The sequence below is a fragment of the Falco peregrinus genome, chromosome 1 (genome assembly GCF_023634155.1).
Source record: "Falco peregrinus isolate bFalPer1 chromosome 1, bFalPer1.pri, whole genome shotgun sequence".
NCBI classification, from domain to species: domain Eukaryota; kingdom Metazoa; phylum Chordata; class Aves; order Falconiformes; family Falconidae; genus Falco; species Falco peregrinus.
The window spans coordinates 20,438,282-20,455,399 of NC_073721.1; the positions used below are offsets into that span (position 1 = coordinate 20,438,282).

General features: G+C 41.7%; 2 protein-coding genes across 3 annotated transcripts in view; one reads left to right on the forward strand and one right to left on the reverse strand.

Annotated features, from left to right (window-relative positions):
- Nucleotides 1–11,304, reverse strand: ECD (ecdysoneless cell cycle regulator). The gene is made up of 13 exons (XM_055801030.1): nucleotides 11,055–11,304; nucleotides 10,720–10,837; nucleotides 10,485–10,572; nucleotides 8,745–8,923; nucleotides 7,807–7,999; nucleotides 6,804–6,932; nucleotides 6,197–6,322; nucleotides 5,145–5,230; nucleotides 4,250–4,356; nucleotides 3,237–3,414; nucleotides 1,805–1,872; nucleotides 1,458–1,678; nucleotides 1–876 (listed from the first exon to the last, which is right to left on the reverse strand). Exons 1-13 carry the CDS (start codon nucleotides 11,248–11,250, stop codon nucleotides 646–648), a joined length of 1,920 nt encoding a protein of 639 aa, XP_055657005.1. The 5' UTR covers nucleotides 11,251–11,304; the 3' UTR covers nucleotides 1–645.
- The window catches only part of FAM149B1 (family with sequence similarity 149 member B1), a 19,887-nt gene continuing 14,071 nt past the window's right edge, over nucleotides 11,303–17,118 (forward strand). For both annotated transcript variants that reach the window (XM_055801089.1, XM_055801121.1), the window contains exons 1-6: nucleotides 11,303–11,414; nucleotides 12,453–12,557; nucleotides 13,111–13,243; nucleotides 14,236–14,378; nucleotides 15,001–15,120; nucleotides 15,710–15,877. In XM_055801089.1, coding sequence (XP_055657064.1) covers nucleotides 11,365–11,414; nucleotides 12,453–12,557; nucleotides 13,111–13,243; nucleotides 14,236–14,378; nucleotides 15,001–15,120; nucleotides 15,710–15,877 — 719 coding nt within the window. In that variant the 5' untranslated portion in view covers nucleotides 11,303–11,364. The remainder of the gene's footprint in view (nucleotides 11,415–12,452; nucleotides 12,558–13,110; nucleotides 13,244–14,235; nucleotides 14,379–15,000; nucleotides 15,121–15,709; nucleotides 15,878–17,118) is intronic.

A 17,118-nucleotide genomic window follows, 5' to 3' on the forward strand; every position in this document is an offset into this window, starting at 1 on the left:
TCAAGTTGTATTTTTGCTTTTATTTAAACAAGTTTTAAAAATACTTATAGCCAATATTTACATATTCAGTCCAATTACTCTTCAAATCCTCTTGGTTAATAAAGAACATATTCTTACAGTATTTATCAGAAGTTCTTACAATGAAGCATTGTACTTTTGGAAGAGCTATTAATTCCTTGCTGAACATTTAACCAGGGTTTCCAAATCCGCACGAGAACACTGTTCCTATAACACAGTATTCCTCTATCTCCCCCTGAAGGCAGCAGCATTTTCAGAACATGAACTGCTTTCCAAGATACTGAAACCACCTAGTAATGGTTAAAAGCACATTTTAGAAATATGGCAAATTGGATCATTGTTATGAAAAATTTAAGACAGGTTTAGTACTAAAAGTTTCATTCAAGTCACATCATCATTTTTCAGTTTTCTGAAAGCATGCTACCACTGGAAAAATCTGATTTCTATCCAAGATAGTATCCAAACAGATGGCTTTTGCAGATAAATTCACTTTGCATCTTTGAAGTCACACATAACTAATGCATAAAATCCTATAAAATTCAAACCTTTTGTCTCTTCTTCCAAATACTGCTAGTTTTCCTGTGCTTCATTTTTTTAGTCAGCCATGTCTTCTGAATTAAGCCAGTCTTATTCTGTTGCTCGATTGTTTGAGCCAGTATGATCTGCATTTTCAGGTAAATGCACCCCCATGCTCTGTAAAATGTTAGAGGTGGGTCCTGCCAGTCCAGACTGAGCACTATAGGATTCAAGCAGGTTAGCTACTAGGTTCATATCCACATCAACTGGTGTCAACTCAGTATCTTCTGTTCCAGAATCAGGGCCAACACTCTGCGACATAGCTGCTTTAGCAGAACTTGCCTACAGTAAGTATAAAGAAAAAAAATTATATCACATAAACCCTTTTTTTTTTTTAAAAAAAAAAAAGACAAACCACAAGACAAAATAAACAAGGAAACAGTTCTGCAGCCAACAAAGTTCACTACATTCTACACTGTTTTGACAGACACAAATTTAGTCACCAAATGCTTATGCCAGTTAAAAATCATCACTTTCCATTACACAGAGTAAGTTCCAAGAGGACAGAGAGGGTTACTGAGTCCTGGCTCAGCTTGCTATGGCAGTAATCTACTACAGGAACTCATGAAGTCAAGCTGCAGCTGCTTGCCTCACTACTAAAACAAGAGTAAAAAAATAAAACTAAGTCTTGGAAATGATGTGCAAGTTAATGCTTAGATAACTTTTTGTTTAAAAAAAAGATACCATGGTGCAACCACAGCACATTTTGCTTGCACACAGAATTTTTTAATTAGTTAACACATGACTAGAAGACAGAACTTTTTCATCATCTTACTCAGAACGACCACTTTAGCATATTTCCTCTTTCCTACTAAAACTCTTAAAACTATTATGCTATGAACTAGAACTCAAGGTATACTTACCCCCTTCTTTTGCATGGTGAAACTCTTACCAACACTGGTATGTGCCAGTTCACGGTCCATCTCATTCATGTATGACTTGAGACTGCCTATAAGCTCATTAGGTGACACCTCCTGGTCTTGTCTTTCACTTTCAGCATCTAAGCCTTCATCATCTTCATCTGAGAAATCAAACTCCTCCTCTTCATCCAGATCATCAGAATCCAGCTCTTCTGAGTCCACCCCTATGTATTATTTTGTGTCAGTACAGATCGCAAATGTATCAGCACAGTGCCACTGGTGATCAGAAGACCCAGGGAAGCTAAATAACCAAGTGACAGTTTGACAAAAGAAACAAAGAAGCAACTCACCTAAAATTCTGTCTAATGCTTTTGTAAAAGAATCTACATCAAAGGTAACATGGGATTCATCAGATGACCTGAAATATAAAAATATTTTTAAATAAATAAAGCTTTTATCCGTGCATAAGCCTGAAAACGCCATACGGCATACTGATTTCACTCAAGCCTAGATTAAAGTTGGGACGTCTGAACTAACGGTCTTGGAAGTGTTTAGAAGTCTGACACCTGCACAAATTAGAACAGCAAATGGAGGAATTCCTGGCATGAAAGGGAAAATAAACCCAACAATGTTAATGGTTTGTCATGGTCAAACAAAAGTTGCACTGAAGACAGCCAAAATAAGCATGCCTAAATCCTTCTGAACAAAGTGGTGGCGTTAGACCTTAAAAAAAGATTTTAAAAGTTAAGAATCTGAGGTCTCCTGCCTAGAAAGAACACTAAAGGCTTCATTCTGGTCTCTCTTAAGGCTCAGTGGTTTGCTTTTTTTATGTGTTGGGGTTTGTTTTTTTCTTTGTTAATTAACTGAGAAAACCTACGGTACAACTCAGACATTGACTTCAGCATTATATAAAAGGGATCAAACAGTTAAGAGCATAAATAGAGCTGACGCTTATACTCTTCATACAGCTTACGCAGCATTATTTTCTCAATATTAAGGCTATTAGAAAGAACCTGGACATTAGGCTATCACCTTTCTTTTTTAAATTAAAGGCCTGTCCCCACAACATTCTCACACACTTATTTAACTCCCAACAATTAATCTAGTGGCATTCTGCTGTTGTCTAAATACTTAAGTATCTTCAGTTAGCACTCTTCTTCTACTGTTGGCAACAATGAGAGGGATCCACAGTGATTCTTTTCTCCCGCTTCTAGGCATATAGTATGTACTTCAGTAGTGCAAAAACAGGCCTAGTATATTCAAAATATTAATCTACAGGAAATCTAAGTACAGCTGTACCCCAAAAATCAACAGGCTTAATTCACAGAGAGATTCCCTCAACTTAAGCTTCATTTTTGCTTCTGCACAGCCTCATCAGCAGAATCCTAGCAGTCTGAATAGTCTGCCATGGCAGAAAAACTTCAGTGCCAACTAACTTGAGATGTACATTTTAGTAACACTACTAAGAACTCCGGTAACAAACAATAGTAAGCCTTAAAAAGTAACCTTAAAAAGGTTAAAAATTTTTTAGTATCACAAAACCAAACTAAGTAAGAGTGCTGGAAATGAGCGCAACTTCCAGCACTTTTACCTGCACAGTCACAGTGGTCACCAAGTGGGTTTAAAAGCAACCACATATTCACGACTACCATGGGTTTGTTTCGGACCTGTCAAGTAGAACATTTACAGACTTTGATTCTCTGCATTATGAAATCAACCAAAGGGCTGCAGCAGAATGAAAACACATTCTACAACAGATACCAAACTTAAAATTACTACTACCATGGCATTTCTGCTCCTTCATGTGTTGAGACTTTGGATACAAAAGCCTTCATACTTTCAGCAACTGCTTCCAAGTCGTATTTCTGCTCTTCCTCATTTGAGGAAAGAAGGGACTCATTTCTTGCCTCCTTCAGCAACTTATCTAGATCACCTGGTGTAATCTCCAGCCAACTGTCATCTGAAAGAATATAGGACACGTTTGTTATTCTGCACAAGTCTGTTTGCCCACAAGGCCCAATCCAGACAGTTGAGAGTACTGCTAGCATTTTGTAGCTTATTTTTGACTATTAAATTTTCATGCTGATACTGGATAAAAAAGGGTCTAAGGCAGTGAGAGGCTGAGAAAAAGAGAGTTCAGATTTCATTTTACTACTTTAAAACTCTGCTTTATAAGCAGCTTCAAACAAGCAGATACTGTTCTAGTCACATATAATCCTTCTGCCACTAAATGAAGGAAGAGAAGGCTTACACTATAAAGGGAGAGCCGATCCAACCTTTGACTATGATCATTAACATTAAATGTTGAATTTGTGTGCTACTGCATCATTCAGAAATACAGACATGACCTGTACTGCACACTGGCAACAACTACATTGCCACCAAATGAGTGAAAAAAACCCCTATTATATACTGGCCATCAGAGTAGACCAGACCGTAACTTAACTATTGTCAGTACTGGAATTGGTTTATTATTATAAAACGCTCAAATACTTTCTGCCTGGTAGACAGCTGACACAAAGCACTGGATCTGGTGTCAGTGTGCATGGTGTTCCTGATCTTGTGGTATCAAATCAGAAACTGCATTGTGTATCTTGTAAATTCACAGCCTCAGGTTTTGCTGCTTAATACAAATGAAGTAGCTGCCTCAATCTTAAGTGATGGCACCTCTAGCAGTCATAGGATAGGAGACAAACTAAGCAGCGAGACCAGTACAGTGCTGTGAACATTCACCCTCCCCTCCCAACCTGTAATCATTTGTGATAGGAATAGTCCACCCCCCTTATACTACTCACCATCCTCTGGAGGAAGACAAGCTGCTTCTCTCTCAAATTCCTTCAAATCAATGGTTGTTGCCTGTAGCAATGTCAAGATTTCATCACCTGGGCTTACTTCAACAGAGCTAGAAGAAGAAAATTCAATTTACTGAAATGGATTTTTACTAGCATTACAATGCCAGTGGCATCACACACTTGACATGCAGGTTTCCACTCAAATTCCTCATTATTCCTTCTATGCAAACATGTAAAAAAGATAACTGAATCTGGGGAAAGTACCAGACCATGATACAGACAGAATTAGCCAAAACAAGACACAGGCAATTACTGTAATTCCTTGTTGATGGCTCCCAAGCCCATTTCTCAGGTTTCCTTTGTTCTTCCTATTTATTTTCTCTTGGTAAATTATGATTGCCAGTTCCCAAACAGCACAGACTGGAAACTCGAGCAACTTACAGTCAAGATATTATGAGCTGGCAAACCCTCAGATGTTTTTGTAATGATTTATTTTTTGGATCTGATCTTTTGGAGAAATCTACAGCCAGCTGCCTGTCTTGAGTAAAGGAGATAGATTACTCCATATTTATTATTCACTGGGATTGCTTTTCAGTGAAACTTTTATACACTTTCTATAGCCAACCAAGAAAATGATGCTTTTCAGTCACCACTTAACCCACTTTGAATAGCTCAGCATTTCACAAAAAACAAGATAAACAGTTACTCAAGCAGTAACTTCTGCTAGTAGAGAGTAATCTAGAAGAATTAATACCCATATGTCCTAGCCACAGCACTGACGTTAAGTTTACAATGGAGAAAATACCTTTTTTAATACTTGTTACAAAAAACCTGAACATAAGTTAAAGTACTTGTAGGTACAGTGTACGATTACTAATCAATTTCAAGTAGTTCTTACCTTTCTGGCTTGGTAACAGATTGCTGGAAGTAATCTTCTGCCATGTGCAACAGGTCCAAGTACTTAGCAGATCCTTCCATTTCTCCCTGTTCAATGCAAGTCACCAGCATGAATCTAAACTATTCTCCCTCCCCTTCCTTTTCACAGTCAGGCTTCACAACAATGACTATTTGTCACCTAGAAATTTAGTGCTGAGAAAAGCAAAACAAGTAATACTGCTTTACCACGTATACTTGGAACAAAATATAGCAAATGGGCATAAGGTGTTTCCACAGTCAAATATGAATTGAAGCCTTATCCTGCAATACCATACGGTGTACACTAAAACCAATCAAAGACAATACAAGGAATCCCACAACACGGTGGATTTACCGTGCCCAGGTTACAATTGCACAGACACTGTCAATGAATCTCTTGCTGTCTGGGAATTATCCACAGAAGTGACACTGCAACACTGTAAGAATACTCCCTTTTTCCTATATTTAAAAGACATTAATTGTCCAATTTTGTAATCTTCAAATAAATAATCAATTTAAGTCAAATGTATAAGCTTCAAATAAGAAGTCAACAGCCTCTTTAAAAAAAACCCACCCAAACATAGAAAACAAAAGCCACCAAACCCACAGAAACAAAAAATATGCTTACATGGGCCCAAATGGGTCCATGGGTGTTACTATGTATCTTTAAGCCTATTTAATTCTAGACGCATGCCAATGATATGTGAAACACTGAAAAGAGTTACACTGTCACACAACAGTATTGTGGTTTCCTTTATCTTACTGTATCTCCCCTTCCTTTATATGTATGAGTTCATCCCCAAATCCTTTTTCCTTTTTAATTTCCAAAAGAAATACATTCATTTCAAAGGGGAACAAACTGCACATTATCTCCTTTAAAGATGTTAATGCATTTTCCATAGACAGAAGCATTAGATTTCTTGCCCTGCTGTAACTACTTACGCAAGTTCAAGAGCTAAAACATGTTTTTCCTGGAACGCTGAAAAGACACACACATGCATGCACAAATGCGTGTGCACACACACACAAATTCACCTTGAAATATTTTTTTTCCTTCAGGCTCCTGAGGAATCTCTCCCACAAAGGACCACTTAACACAGCTCTCTTGGAATCAGGAGATACTTTACTGCACTTGGAACACAAAATTTCAAAGCCATGAGCCTGTACAAGAGATGCAACAAGAGGTTCTCAAGATGTGACAAATTTAAGTGCACTTTTAAATGACTGCATAAAAAACAATCATTCAGCTCCTGATGCTGCCATTTGAGAAGCAGGTGCCCAACTCTAAGTCAGCTAGTAGTATTTTGCTTTGGAAGTTGGAATCTGTCTTTCTACAACAATAACGGATCATTTTGACTGTGCAAAGTTTCTCTACATGGGCAAAGCAATCTAGACAGATCTATAATGCACAAGCTACTCGTCACATAAGCACGAAGACTCACTCTACCTGTATTCATGATCTATGGAAGTACATGAGTGCTCCATTCTGAAAAAGAAATCTCCCATGGCACTGTACTTCCAGAAAAATGTAATTGTGAATTTGCTCACATTTTTCTGTACTAGCAGACTTAGAAGAAAAGAGTAATTTCTCAGACATATGTAAACAAGCGATCTAAGTAAAAAACGCATAACAAATAACTACCAGTTTCATGCCCAGTTCATAGGCTTTGTATTGAGGGTGAGATGGAAGGGGCAGTGTATATCCACTGCGTCTATCCGGAACAAACTTCTGCTGCATCAGTTGTGCATATAAACACTTCGTGAAAGTGACCTGAAAAAGCCAGAGCAAAAAAACACATTCACTGCAGCGTGACTGTGTCGTGTACAGGCATCAATTTTCCACCACTCGCATCTAAACTTTGTTTTAAAGAACCCATATTACAGACCACACCTGAGATAATATTCAAAATACATCTTAGATACACTTGCCCAAGATATGTTTGCTTTTCAGATCTTACAAAGTATATTCCAAGTTGACATCTCTAAATAAACATGAACTTCCTTCAGTCTACATATATTAGGAAAAATTTTCAGTATTCATGCCAACAAGGTATATTTTGAAAAATCTAAGGGCTCTTTTCAATTAATGAAACAAAATTTGAGATTTCAGAAACAGTCCAGAAGTCTAAAATGTGACTCCAAAGCTTATTTTCAGGAGTCCAGGAGTATGACTCTGTAACGCAAACATACCAGGTACAACACTGCTTGGACAATGCTCATAAAACACTTCATAAAATAGCTTTCACAGAGCTGTGTAAGCACAGCTGAGAAGGTGAAAAGCCTTGGAATGAACAGCTAGGGGTAGTTAGCAACTCCTTATGTTAGGTAGCAGTGCTGTCAAACTGCTCTGATCACAGAACTGGATCAATTTATTTTGCAAGCATTTCAGCAAAGGAGTAACCTCTGATTTCAGAAACACTTTTCTCATGATCAGCCATTTGAAAGTCTAGCCATGTCAACCTGAAAGCAGAAAAGCTATTAGCGTAATGAACTGAAAAATCACGCCTAGCATCGAAACAAAGAAACGAATCAGAAAACATGCTGTTTTACAAATTAAATCCATGTATTTTTATCACTTGACCACAGAACATCCATCAGTTACAGAACCTAATTAAGTGACAAGTTACATTAGAAGGATCACTTACTACAGTCATCACACGCTTGTCTGGAGGGAAAGTTTGAAAAGAGCGACAGGCTCGTAAATCTACAGGATCACGAAGGTAAAAGGCCTGGACTGCCGCAGCCACCAGCGAAGGGCGCTGCCTCAGCACTGCCGCAATGCCTGCCGGAAGGTAGCAGTGGGCTCTGTGGAACGAGGCCTGAATTTTCTCAGGATACCTGTATCATACAATAGCAACACAGTGCATGCATTAAGTGTACTGCAAGCCCAAACCACTCCTTTTTAGTTATTATTCCCATTTTCACTTTGATATTAAACTATATTATGGGCCAAGTGCCAGAAGATTATTCTAAACTAAAGCTAAAACTCAGCTAATCTAACACCTAGAATATGTTTTTATATATATATATATGAATATGCACAGCTAATAAAATTTAATCCCCACATTGGTAAGATGAATCACTATGAACCTGACTAATCCAGCTATACAGTGCCCTTTACCACACCAAGTGCGGAAGTCATCTGGCTCACGCTGTTAAATCCTTGCAAAAAAATAATGTACAGTGCCAAACACACCTGTGACAAGCTGACGCTCTGAAAAGCATGCTGATTCTACATTTTAGCTCAGAGTCCTCTTTCTGCCCCTGAGAAGGGCTCCTAAAGGCTCACAGAACTTTCAGATTGTTCAGTACAAGAAGGATATGAAGGAAGAATAACCCTTGTCATTGTCAGGTGTGGCATCATAGCAGTGAACCACTTTCAGAGCCCCCATATCACAGTACAGCCTACAGGACACTGGTCCCCCTCTTTAGAATGCCAAAAAAACCCCACTTCCAGCTGGTGCTTTCTGAAAAGGAAGCAACTTCATCACATCTAACAGGAAAATGACTGAATACAAGTACCCCAGACGGCCTAGAATCAAAACTCACTGTTGCGGAAAACCAAAATAAAACACCCACATACCCACTGATGCGTTTATACACTGCTGTTCTAATGGGTTCCGCAGCCAAGAACTCCTCCGAACGGGTGGATAACAGAGTTAACGCCTGCGAGATTGTTGGACTGGGAACAGATAGGTCGCATTCCTGTTCATCAGTATCTGACAATGGAATGATGTGCAGCTCTCCTTTGTAAAAGAACACCTGGCAGATAGTAACAAGCTCATCAGACAGGGTAAGAACAGTCACACACTAAGCAATGCAAAATATAATTGCATATACGAATGCATTTGTTTAAACACAGAGAATACTGAAGTACAAATAGAGAAATAACAGAGGAAACAGTGTCATTTCTGTTAAATGGGGGAAGAAGTAGAGATTCTAGAGACCACGATCCAACTAGTAAATAAAAAGCCCCATTTTAACTGCAACATTTGGTCAAATATCTTGTTTCCTTAATAACAGTAACACCAAAAGCTTCTATTCAACTAGAGATTTGCTTCAGAAAATTTAGACAGCATAACCTAACTGCTGAAGAATAGGACAGGGACTAAAAAGCATTATTTCAGATACATGACCTCTGTTGGTTCCCGAACCTAAGAGAAGGAGTGAATGTAACATCAACTCCCTCACTCTGTCCCCTCAGACGGAAGGAAAATATGGCCCTGATAGTCCAGATACAGGTTTGCAATTAATTTTTCTGTGATGCTCCACCCCTTTTCTTTTAAACCCACTGCCAACAAATTCAGCGACTTAACTACCAGCAATCACCCACAGCAAGGCGATCTGGCAGCAGATTGCAGGGGAAGGAGTCCACTCACTAATTCACCTATGCCAGACCCAGTGTGTCTCCTTGTAGAGTCACCAACACTCTAGTTTTGGGCAACAAACCCTCATGCCTGAGCACTCGAGAATATGGTAGAAAATATTCAAGCGGCTATAGCAGAGCTAGAAAGTTCAGGTGGACCCAAGAGTGGTCCTTAAGGAGACCGATATGGTATGTTTGTACTACACTGCCAAATACATTCCATAGTTGCCATGTTATCCAAGCTTCCCTTGTACTCCAGTAACTTAGAAAATGGAAAGCTGGCCAAACTTACTGATTTTACAGATCAATCAATAGCACAACAGCTTCACTGCCTTCACATCTGCCACCATGAGTAGCAAGTTTTTAAAACTTCAGTTAGCTCTGCATTAAGGAACAAATCTTCAAGAATGATTTACATGCAAGCGTCAGATCTAGCTGAACACTGCAGACTCACAGCCTAGAAGACAGGTTTGCAGTCTCCATATGAATGTCTTGCCACTAGTATAAAAACATTTAAGAACTTTCTCTTTCTTCCTTACATCAACAAACCAATTCTAGAAGAACCACTTGCTATCTGTAACAATTTCCAGATATCCCTACAGCAGTTTCGCTGGACACACTCACTCTACACAGCATCCTGCAAGACAACACTGACCAGAGTCAAGTATCAGAGGTTTCCAGTGGTGAAGTCTCTCATTCAACATCTACAGCAAGCATAAAGTAGCTCATTAAAACCAGAATGAAAACAACGTGTGCTGAAAAAAAACCCATGCTGTTAATTAAGCCAGGTCTTGAGCCCTGACCAGAAGTTTCTGCACTAGTAAGGGACAGACAGCACTCTGGATTTTCTGTGGCCAGTCAGACCACTCGGCTAGACTGGGGGCAAGAGAAAACTCCAGCTGGCAAGCAAAAGGCCACTGTAAGCCTCCTGCCGATGGGTACGGCCGTCTCACTCACCCTGTTGTCACTGTTCTCAGGATTCAGCCACTTCGGAAGAAAATCTGCAGCTTCGATCAAGAGAAACTCCCCATCGTTGTCATCGACCCTGGCCAAGGAGAAACCGGTCTCTTACCAAGGGCGGCCCCCGCAGCACAGCAACGCACGCTCTGTACTCACGACCACCGTTTTTTTAACATTAAGACCCGAACCCCGCCAGCCCCCGCCGGGGACCGCGCCTCAGCGGGCCCGTTACCTGCCCGCCAGCCCCGGGAACGCCCTGGTGATCTCCCGCACGAGGTAGACGATGAACCACTCGTCCTCCACGTTATCCCCGAACGCCGTGGTGCCGCCGATGTGCGCCGGGGTGTCGCCTGGCCGGGGGCAGAGAGAAGAGGCAGCTCAGCGTCCCGCCGGGCTCCCCCTCAGGTGGCGCCGCTCACCGCCCGCCCGCCCGGGCCCCTCCTCAGGCGGCCTCGCTCCCCGCCCGCCCGGGCCCCTCCTCAGGCGGCCCCGCTCCCCGCCCGCCCGGGCCCCTCCTCAGGCGGCCCCGCTCCCCGCCCGCCCGGGCCCGCAGTGTCCCCCGCTCACCCCGCGGCGGCAGGTAACGCAGGCGGAACGGCTGCCGCTGCCAGATATAGGAGGCCAGAAGCGGCGCGAATCGCACCACGATCGCCTCGGCGCAGCGGCGCAACAGCGCTTCGCCGCCCGACCCCGCCGCCGCCGCCGCAAAGAAACGGTAGCGCACAGTGTCCTCCGCCGGCGCGGCCCGCCCGATCCCCTCCATGGCGCCGGGCCGGGCCGGGCCGGGCGGTGACGCCCCGCCTCCCCGGGGGTGGGGCGGCGGCATGGCGGCAGCGGCGGCCCGGCGGCGGGCGGCGGCGGCGCGGCGCGGCTGAGGATGATCTCGCGATACGCGCGGAAGCCGGTGCCCCCCGGCGCCCCGGAGATGTGAGTCGCCGCCGCCTCCCCTGGCCCCGCCGTCCCGGCCCCCGCCGCCCCGCTCGGGCCGCGCTCCCGCTCCATCCCCGCGCTCGGGCCTGCCCGCCCGCATCCCTCTTCAGCCCGATAAGCCGGGCCCCATGGCGAGACGGGGCCCGGGTCACCGCGTGTCCCCGGGCGGGGCGGCCGCGTTTAACGTGTAGCTGCGGGGTGGGGGGCGGAGGCCTGTGCGGGGGCTGCGGCCGGCGTGAGGGCAGCGGCGGTGGCGGGCTGGCGCCCGAGGCGGCGGGCGAGCGTGGCGCTGCCGCTTGAGGGACGCGGGCGTGACGGGAACGCGAGTGAACCCTGCGCAGCGCTTGGGGTCTGTGTCGGGCTCTTTGATTTTTTTGAGCCCGAGAGGCAGCGGCCGTGCAGGCGCTGTGCAGGGCGAGGCGAGAGGTTTAAGCAAACGCTCCGGCTCTGGCAGCTGGGCTGTGGCCTCGTCTGACCCTGTCGCCTTCCCCCCCCCCCCCCCCCCCCCGAGCCGCCGTGGCAGCAGAACGGCGGCTTCATCCCAGGGCTCTCTGGGCTGGTGCTCCTGTACTGGCACTCCTCTCCCTGCCTCCCGCTGCTCTGACTTCTCTTGACCCACTTTCTTAGCTATCTAAACTGAAAACAAAAATCGATCCAACACTATTTCTCCTAACTCGCCTGTGCCCACTTTGGTGGCTACTCTTCTTCTGTTTGATTAGAAGTCTCCTACAGGGATGATGACCTTGGATCTGCTTCCAGAGAGCTGCAGACCAAGTCACAACTACGTTTTAAGTTTAAAGGAAGACGCCGATTTCTAAGCAAAGACCTGTAACTCCGTGTTTAGCCTGGAGTCAGTTTTAATACCTTAATTCTAAAGCTTTGGTAACAAGCATTAGCCTTCCAATAATAACTGATGAGCTGTGGTATGCAAATTAGTACATTCATTGAAAAGCAGAAAACACCCCAAACCTTTAAAACGCGAGGACTCTGTAGATGTGTATTCTTGTAAGTAATGTCAAGTTCCACTTGTTTCAGAAAAGGACTTCCAAAACATGCCTTGCGGCATCATCCGCCACCAGAACCACGAGCTGAGGTGTGCCCAGCCGTGCTCACGGCTGAAAACTATGGCAAGATCTCAAGGTATTTGTCATAACATAAAACGAATCTTTGTCTGGAGATAGTGGCAAACCCAGGCACCTTTGTGTTATCTTTACAGAAGTGACGCAGTTGGTAGGCTTTACCTCAGAACTATATCATTGCAGAACATGTCCTTTCTATTTTGGAAATAATAAAAAAGTGTGTAGCCATGTTCTGTTCCCAGATCCCAAGTAGCCTGGGTCATCTAATTTTAAAGCAGAAACAAGAGGAGAGAAGATAAAAATAATTCCTGAGTGGTGGGACTAGAAATAGTCTGCAGTTTAGCTGAGATAATTTTTGGAAAATCTATGTTTTGCTTGACCTCTAGACTTCCTACATCATGGAGATTATTAGGCATTACAGTTGTTATAATTACTTGTGCACTATAGCTTCTGCTTAAATGCCTCTGAAGTAAATATTCACGCTATGAAAAGTCTGTTATTGCTATATCTATACTTTTTTTTGTACAGAAAGAAAAGTACTTATCCACTTTATTTCTCATTGTGTATTGTTTGGGTTTTTTTCTTCCTCCTTTTCCTCAACGTGTGCATTTCAGGGAGTCTGAAATCTGGAAGGAGTCAGATTACCCTTCTGTTACTCCAGCTGATGATGGGAATTCAGGTTCTGCTGGTCAGAGTTACGCTGACACTTCCACCGAAGACAGCTCAGTCTTCTCTTGGGGCTATGATGTGAGTAGAATAGAATCATCCAAGCCGAATCTAGCACAGTGAATAGAAAGACATTTGTATTACCATTGCAAATACATTTCAGGATAAAAATGAAGATGGGATCTGTCAGTAGATCAAGATAGCGAACGTCATGAAACATCCCAGAAGGAGCATCTTCCTCCTCTTTCCTTTCTATCCAATCAAAACCTATCAGGCTGATATTACTTGATATTCTGCATTTCCACCTAAAATTTTGGAAATTAAAATCATTTAATGCGTAAGTGTATACAACATAATAAATGCTGTTAGCTTGGAATCCCAAACATGAGTGGATGACTTGCAGACATGTGGCATGAGTTTATCAAACTTCTGCATACTTGTAAGTTTCTCAAAATATAGTAAGCCCCTAAAACATATTTTCATTTAGAAGTATGTTTTATTCTCCACCTACCAATACAAAGTGTGCAGTTGCTTTCTGTGAGGTGAGATGGAACTGTTTAGATTTAAATTACACAGGAACTGACCCCATTTTCTAACTACATGAGAACATGTAGCAAAGGCCCTGAACATCCTTCACTTTCAGTCTTTCACACCAGCCTGCATTGCTTTTTGTTTTGCTGTTGCCTATGGACTTTGCAAGCAACAAATTTTCGATTTCATTAAAATGTCACTGAATTTTATCCTTCCTGTTCTGATTTCTTTTGTGTAAATTACTATGTCTTTAACTTAATACTAATAGTACAGATATTTCAGAATGGTTTAATAGTTTTTCTGTTGTGTCAATGTAAGCTTTCTCTGTAGCTACCGCTGGTCTTAACAGCAGTCTGCATTGTCTCCGGGGGCGAATTATTTAAAGTTGATGTCTTTCTGTGAAAAAGAAATATAACTGTTTGAATCAGTCCTGCTGAGCTGGGACTGACAAATAGTTGTCTTTTTCAATTATATAAAAAAACCCCAATTAAACCCACTGAATGCTGTTCACTAGGTATTTATTGAATACCTTCCCTTTCTAGGAATTTGATAAAGCTGCCACACAACAAGTTCAGCAAATGTTCAGGCAGATTGATGAGCTTCTCTATGAGCAGAAAGAAAATGCGCATGTTGAGGGACTGCGGGAAGAATGCCACCAGTGGACATCCAACTTTCCTCATCTCAGGTATTTTATTAATAGGCTAATGCTAGTACCATCATAGGGTTATAAAAGGGTAGGGATGGAAACAGTTGCTTTTAAAACAGCATAAGTAGCAAGGTGATAGAGATAAAAAGATCACTTTGGTAATCTACCTGCCATTCATTGTTGTTAATAAACATTCTGCAATGTCACATTTGGTTCCTTACCAGGGGATCATTGCTATTTGCAGCTGACTTGGCTTTAACATAGCAAAATTCTCTTAGAAAAGATGTACGGTAGAGCTAAAAGACAGGTGCTTAGAATAATTTAAAAATCCTCCTACCCTAGTTCAGCAGTTCTTATGGGTATCTGGAAATTTCAATTTTAAATCTTCATTATGTGGACTTGAACAGTTTTGTCCATGTTCAAAAGTATTATGATAAACAGAACATAAAAACCAAGCAAAATTTTCTTAAATGTATCTACCTGACTTGAAGCAGCCTGTACTAGGGAAAACAACTGAAACCACGTTTAACTGTCACTAAGAAAATCACATAACTTCTCAACAGAATTTTTAGGATTTGCTGCTGCGTGTTCTTACACACACTTCAATAATCTCACTTGCAATGTTTTTTGATTTATTTATCTTTTGCTTTTGCCATGGCAGGGTTGTGGGGAAGCAGATAGTGATCCCCACAGATGAAGGGTATGGATGGTATTCAAGTTCACCTTCTGGCAGTTTAGGTTCTTCAGATGTAAGTTCACCACAAGAAAAAGATTCTAATGAGTAAGTACCAGCGGTTAACCCAGACCGTACCAAGGCAGGAAGGTAATTTTGTTCTCAGTGAACTGCAGTGAAAGGCTTCTTAAAATGTGAAGCCTAATTCCTTTCTGTTACGCTGAGTTTTGAACACAGCACACTGTTTTTTGGTTTCGTTTTTTTTCTTTTTAACTAGAAGTAGTACATTCAGAATAGCAAGACTGCATAGCTGCGCTTGTTGCTTACCACAGTAAACTAGTCACTAAGCAGAAATACTGACTTCTTAAGAATATGTATGTATTATAGCCGGTTTTACTGTTAATTGTCTATTAAATTTGTATAGAACTTCAAAAATACAAAGCACTACATTAGTACTACTTTTATTATTTAATGTTTTAGAATGTTTTTAATTATCTTTGATTTTTTTTCTGAAGTTTCTTAGCAAGAATTAAAAATACCCAAACCAAAAGAGTTTTAACTGTCAAGCATAATTTGTTGGCCTCCCTGCTGCTTGGCCTTAACTATCATGTTGTCTCTCAGTTCACCAGATGCTGCTATTTGAAATAGAATGACAACTTATTTCATTTCTGCTTTCTGAAAATTGTCACCTGTTCAGATTTAGTGTTTTTGGCAAGAAGGTACCTCTTTCTGTTACTCCTGTTCACAAAAAGACTGACCGTTCCAAGTCTCCGACCTTGTGTTCTCCGGAGAGCGAAGAAGGAGATGGAGTAATTGTCTCTGAAGGCATAATGGAGGAATATTTAGCATTTGACCGCAGAGATGTGTAGGTATTGAATACAATAATAGAAGATACAATTCAGTTGAATACAATTGAAGATAGCAAGTACTACCAATGTCCTGGAATTCCTGCTGTTAAGATATGTATGTATTTGGTTTTGATGTTAGTTGATAAAGTATTTGATGAATTTGTTGGGGTTTTTTTATATCTATCTTCTAGAGAACCTTCAAAAGCCTGAGGTTGCTGGGGCTTTGGGAATTTTCCCAATCCGTTTCCTAGAAAAGTTTATTTTGCTATATTATTTTTATGAATATTTTGTAATTTTTCATACTAGTCATTTTTGTGCCTGGTTTAAATAGTTAATTCCATCATAACTAAGAGCCTGTTATGTATTGGCATATTTGTTTAAATGCCATTTATTTTGTATACTAAGTCAAAGTCCTTGTTGTTTGTTATGCATTAGCAGCATGCTGATTCGGTTTTGTACTAGCATTTTGGGTGGAATTGTACCTTTCCAGATTTTCGGTGGTAATTTAAGACTTGGATTTGATGCTTGCCAAGAAATAATTACCACTATTTTTATCTTCAGAAGAAAGGATTAAGGGTGGCATAAAGAGAATTCTTTTTGACCCTTTACTTGATTCAACCCATCCATGTGAACACGTGGCCTGGGTAAGGACTCTAGATGGTACTGTCCGTTGCTTATTGCTTAATTGGTTTTAATAAAAAAAGCCACTTAGCTGCATGAACTGTGAGATTCGCATTGCTAGGTGGTTTGCTTTGACTGGGCCAGAGAGACATGGCTGCAGCAAACCATATTGTGATCTGTAAAATAATGGGAGAAGCATTATAGCTTTTTCTAGTGGTATTTCCTTTTTTGTAGCTTTTTTGATTTAAGTGCTAGTTCAGGGAGCGGATATGAAAGCCATAATCAATGGGCTTGTATCAAAATTGTTTTCTTCCTTCTGTAGTTTCAATTGGCAGATGAACGTCTACTTTTTTGAGCAGCTGTCTTCCAGGTTTCACACTTCAGAATATCTCTTGTATTGTGGAAGTCAGTAGCAAAGTCCACCTGTTGCTGTGGACTGCGGGTTTTTTTCTCCTCTCTCATAAATTACATCTAATTGTCTAAAACTGAATTAAGCCTGGGCCCTGAACACCTTCTGGCTGTTGGAGCAGCAGGCTGAGTGGCATTAAACAATCATGAGTAGTAACATTCCTCTCTCTCGTCCTCAGAGTTTTGTAGTGACGTTAGATACGGAAACTAACAATGTGATGAACAGATG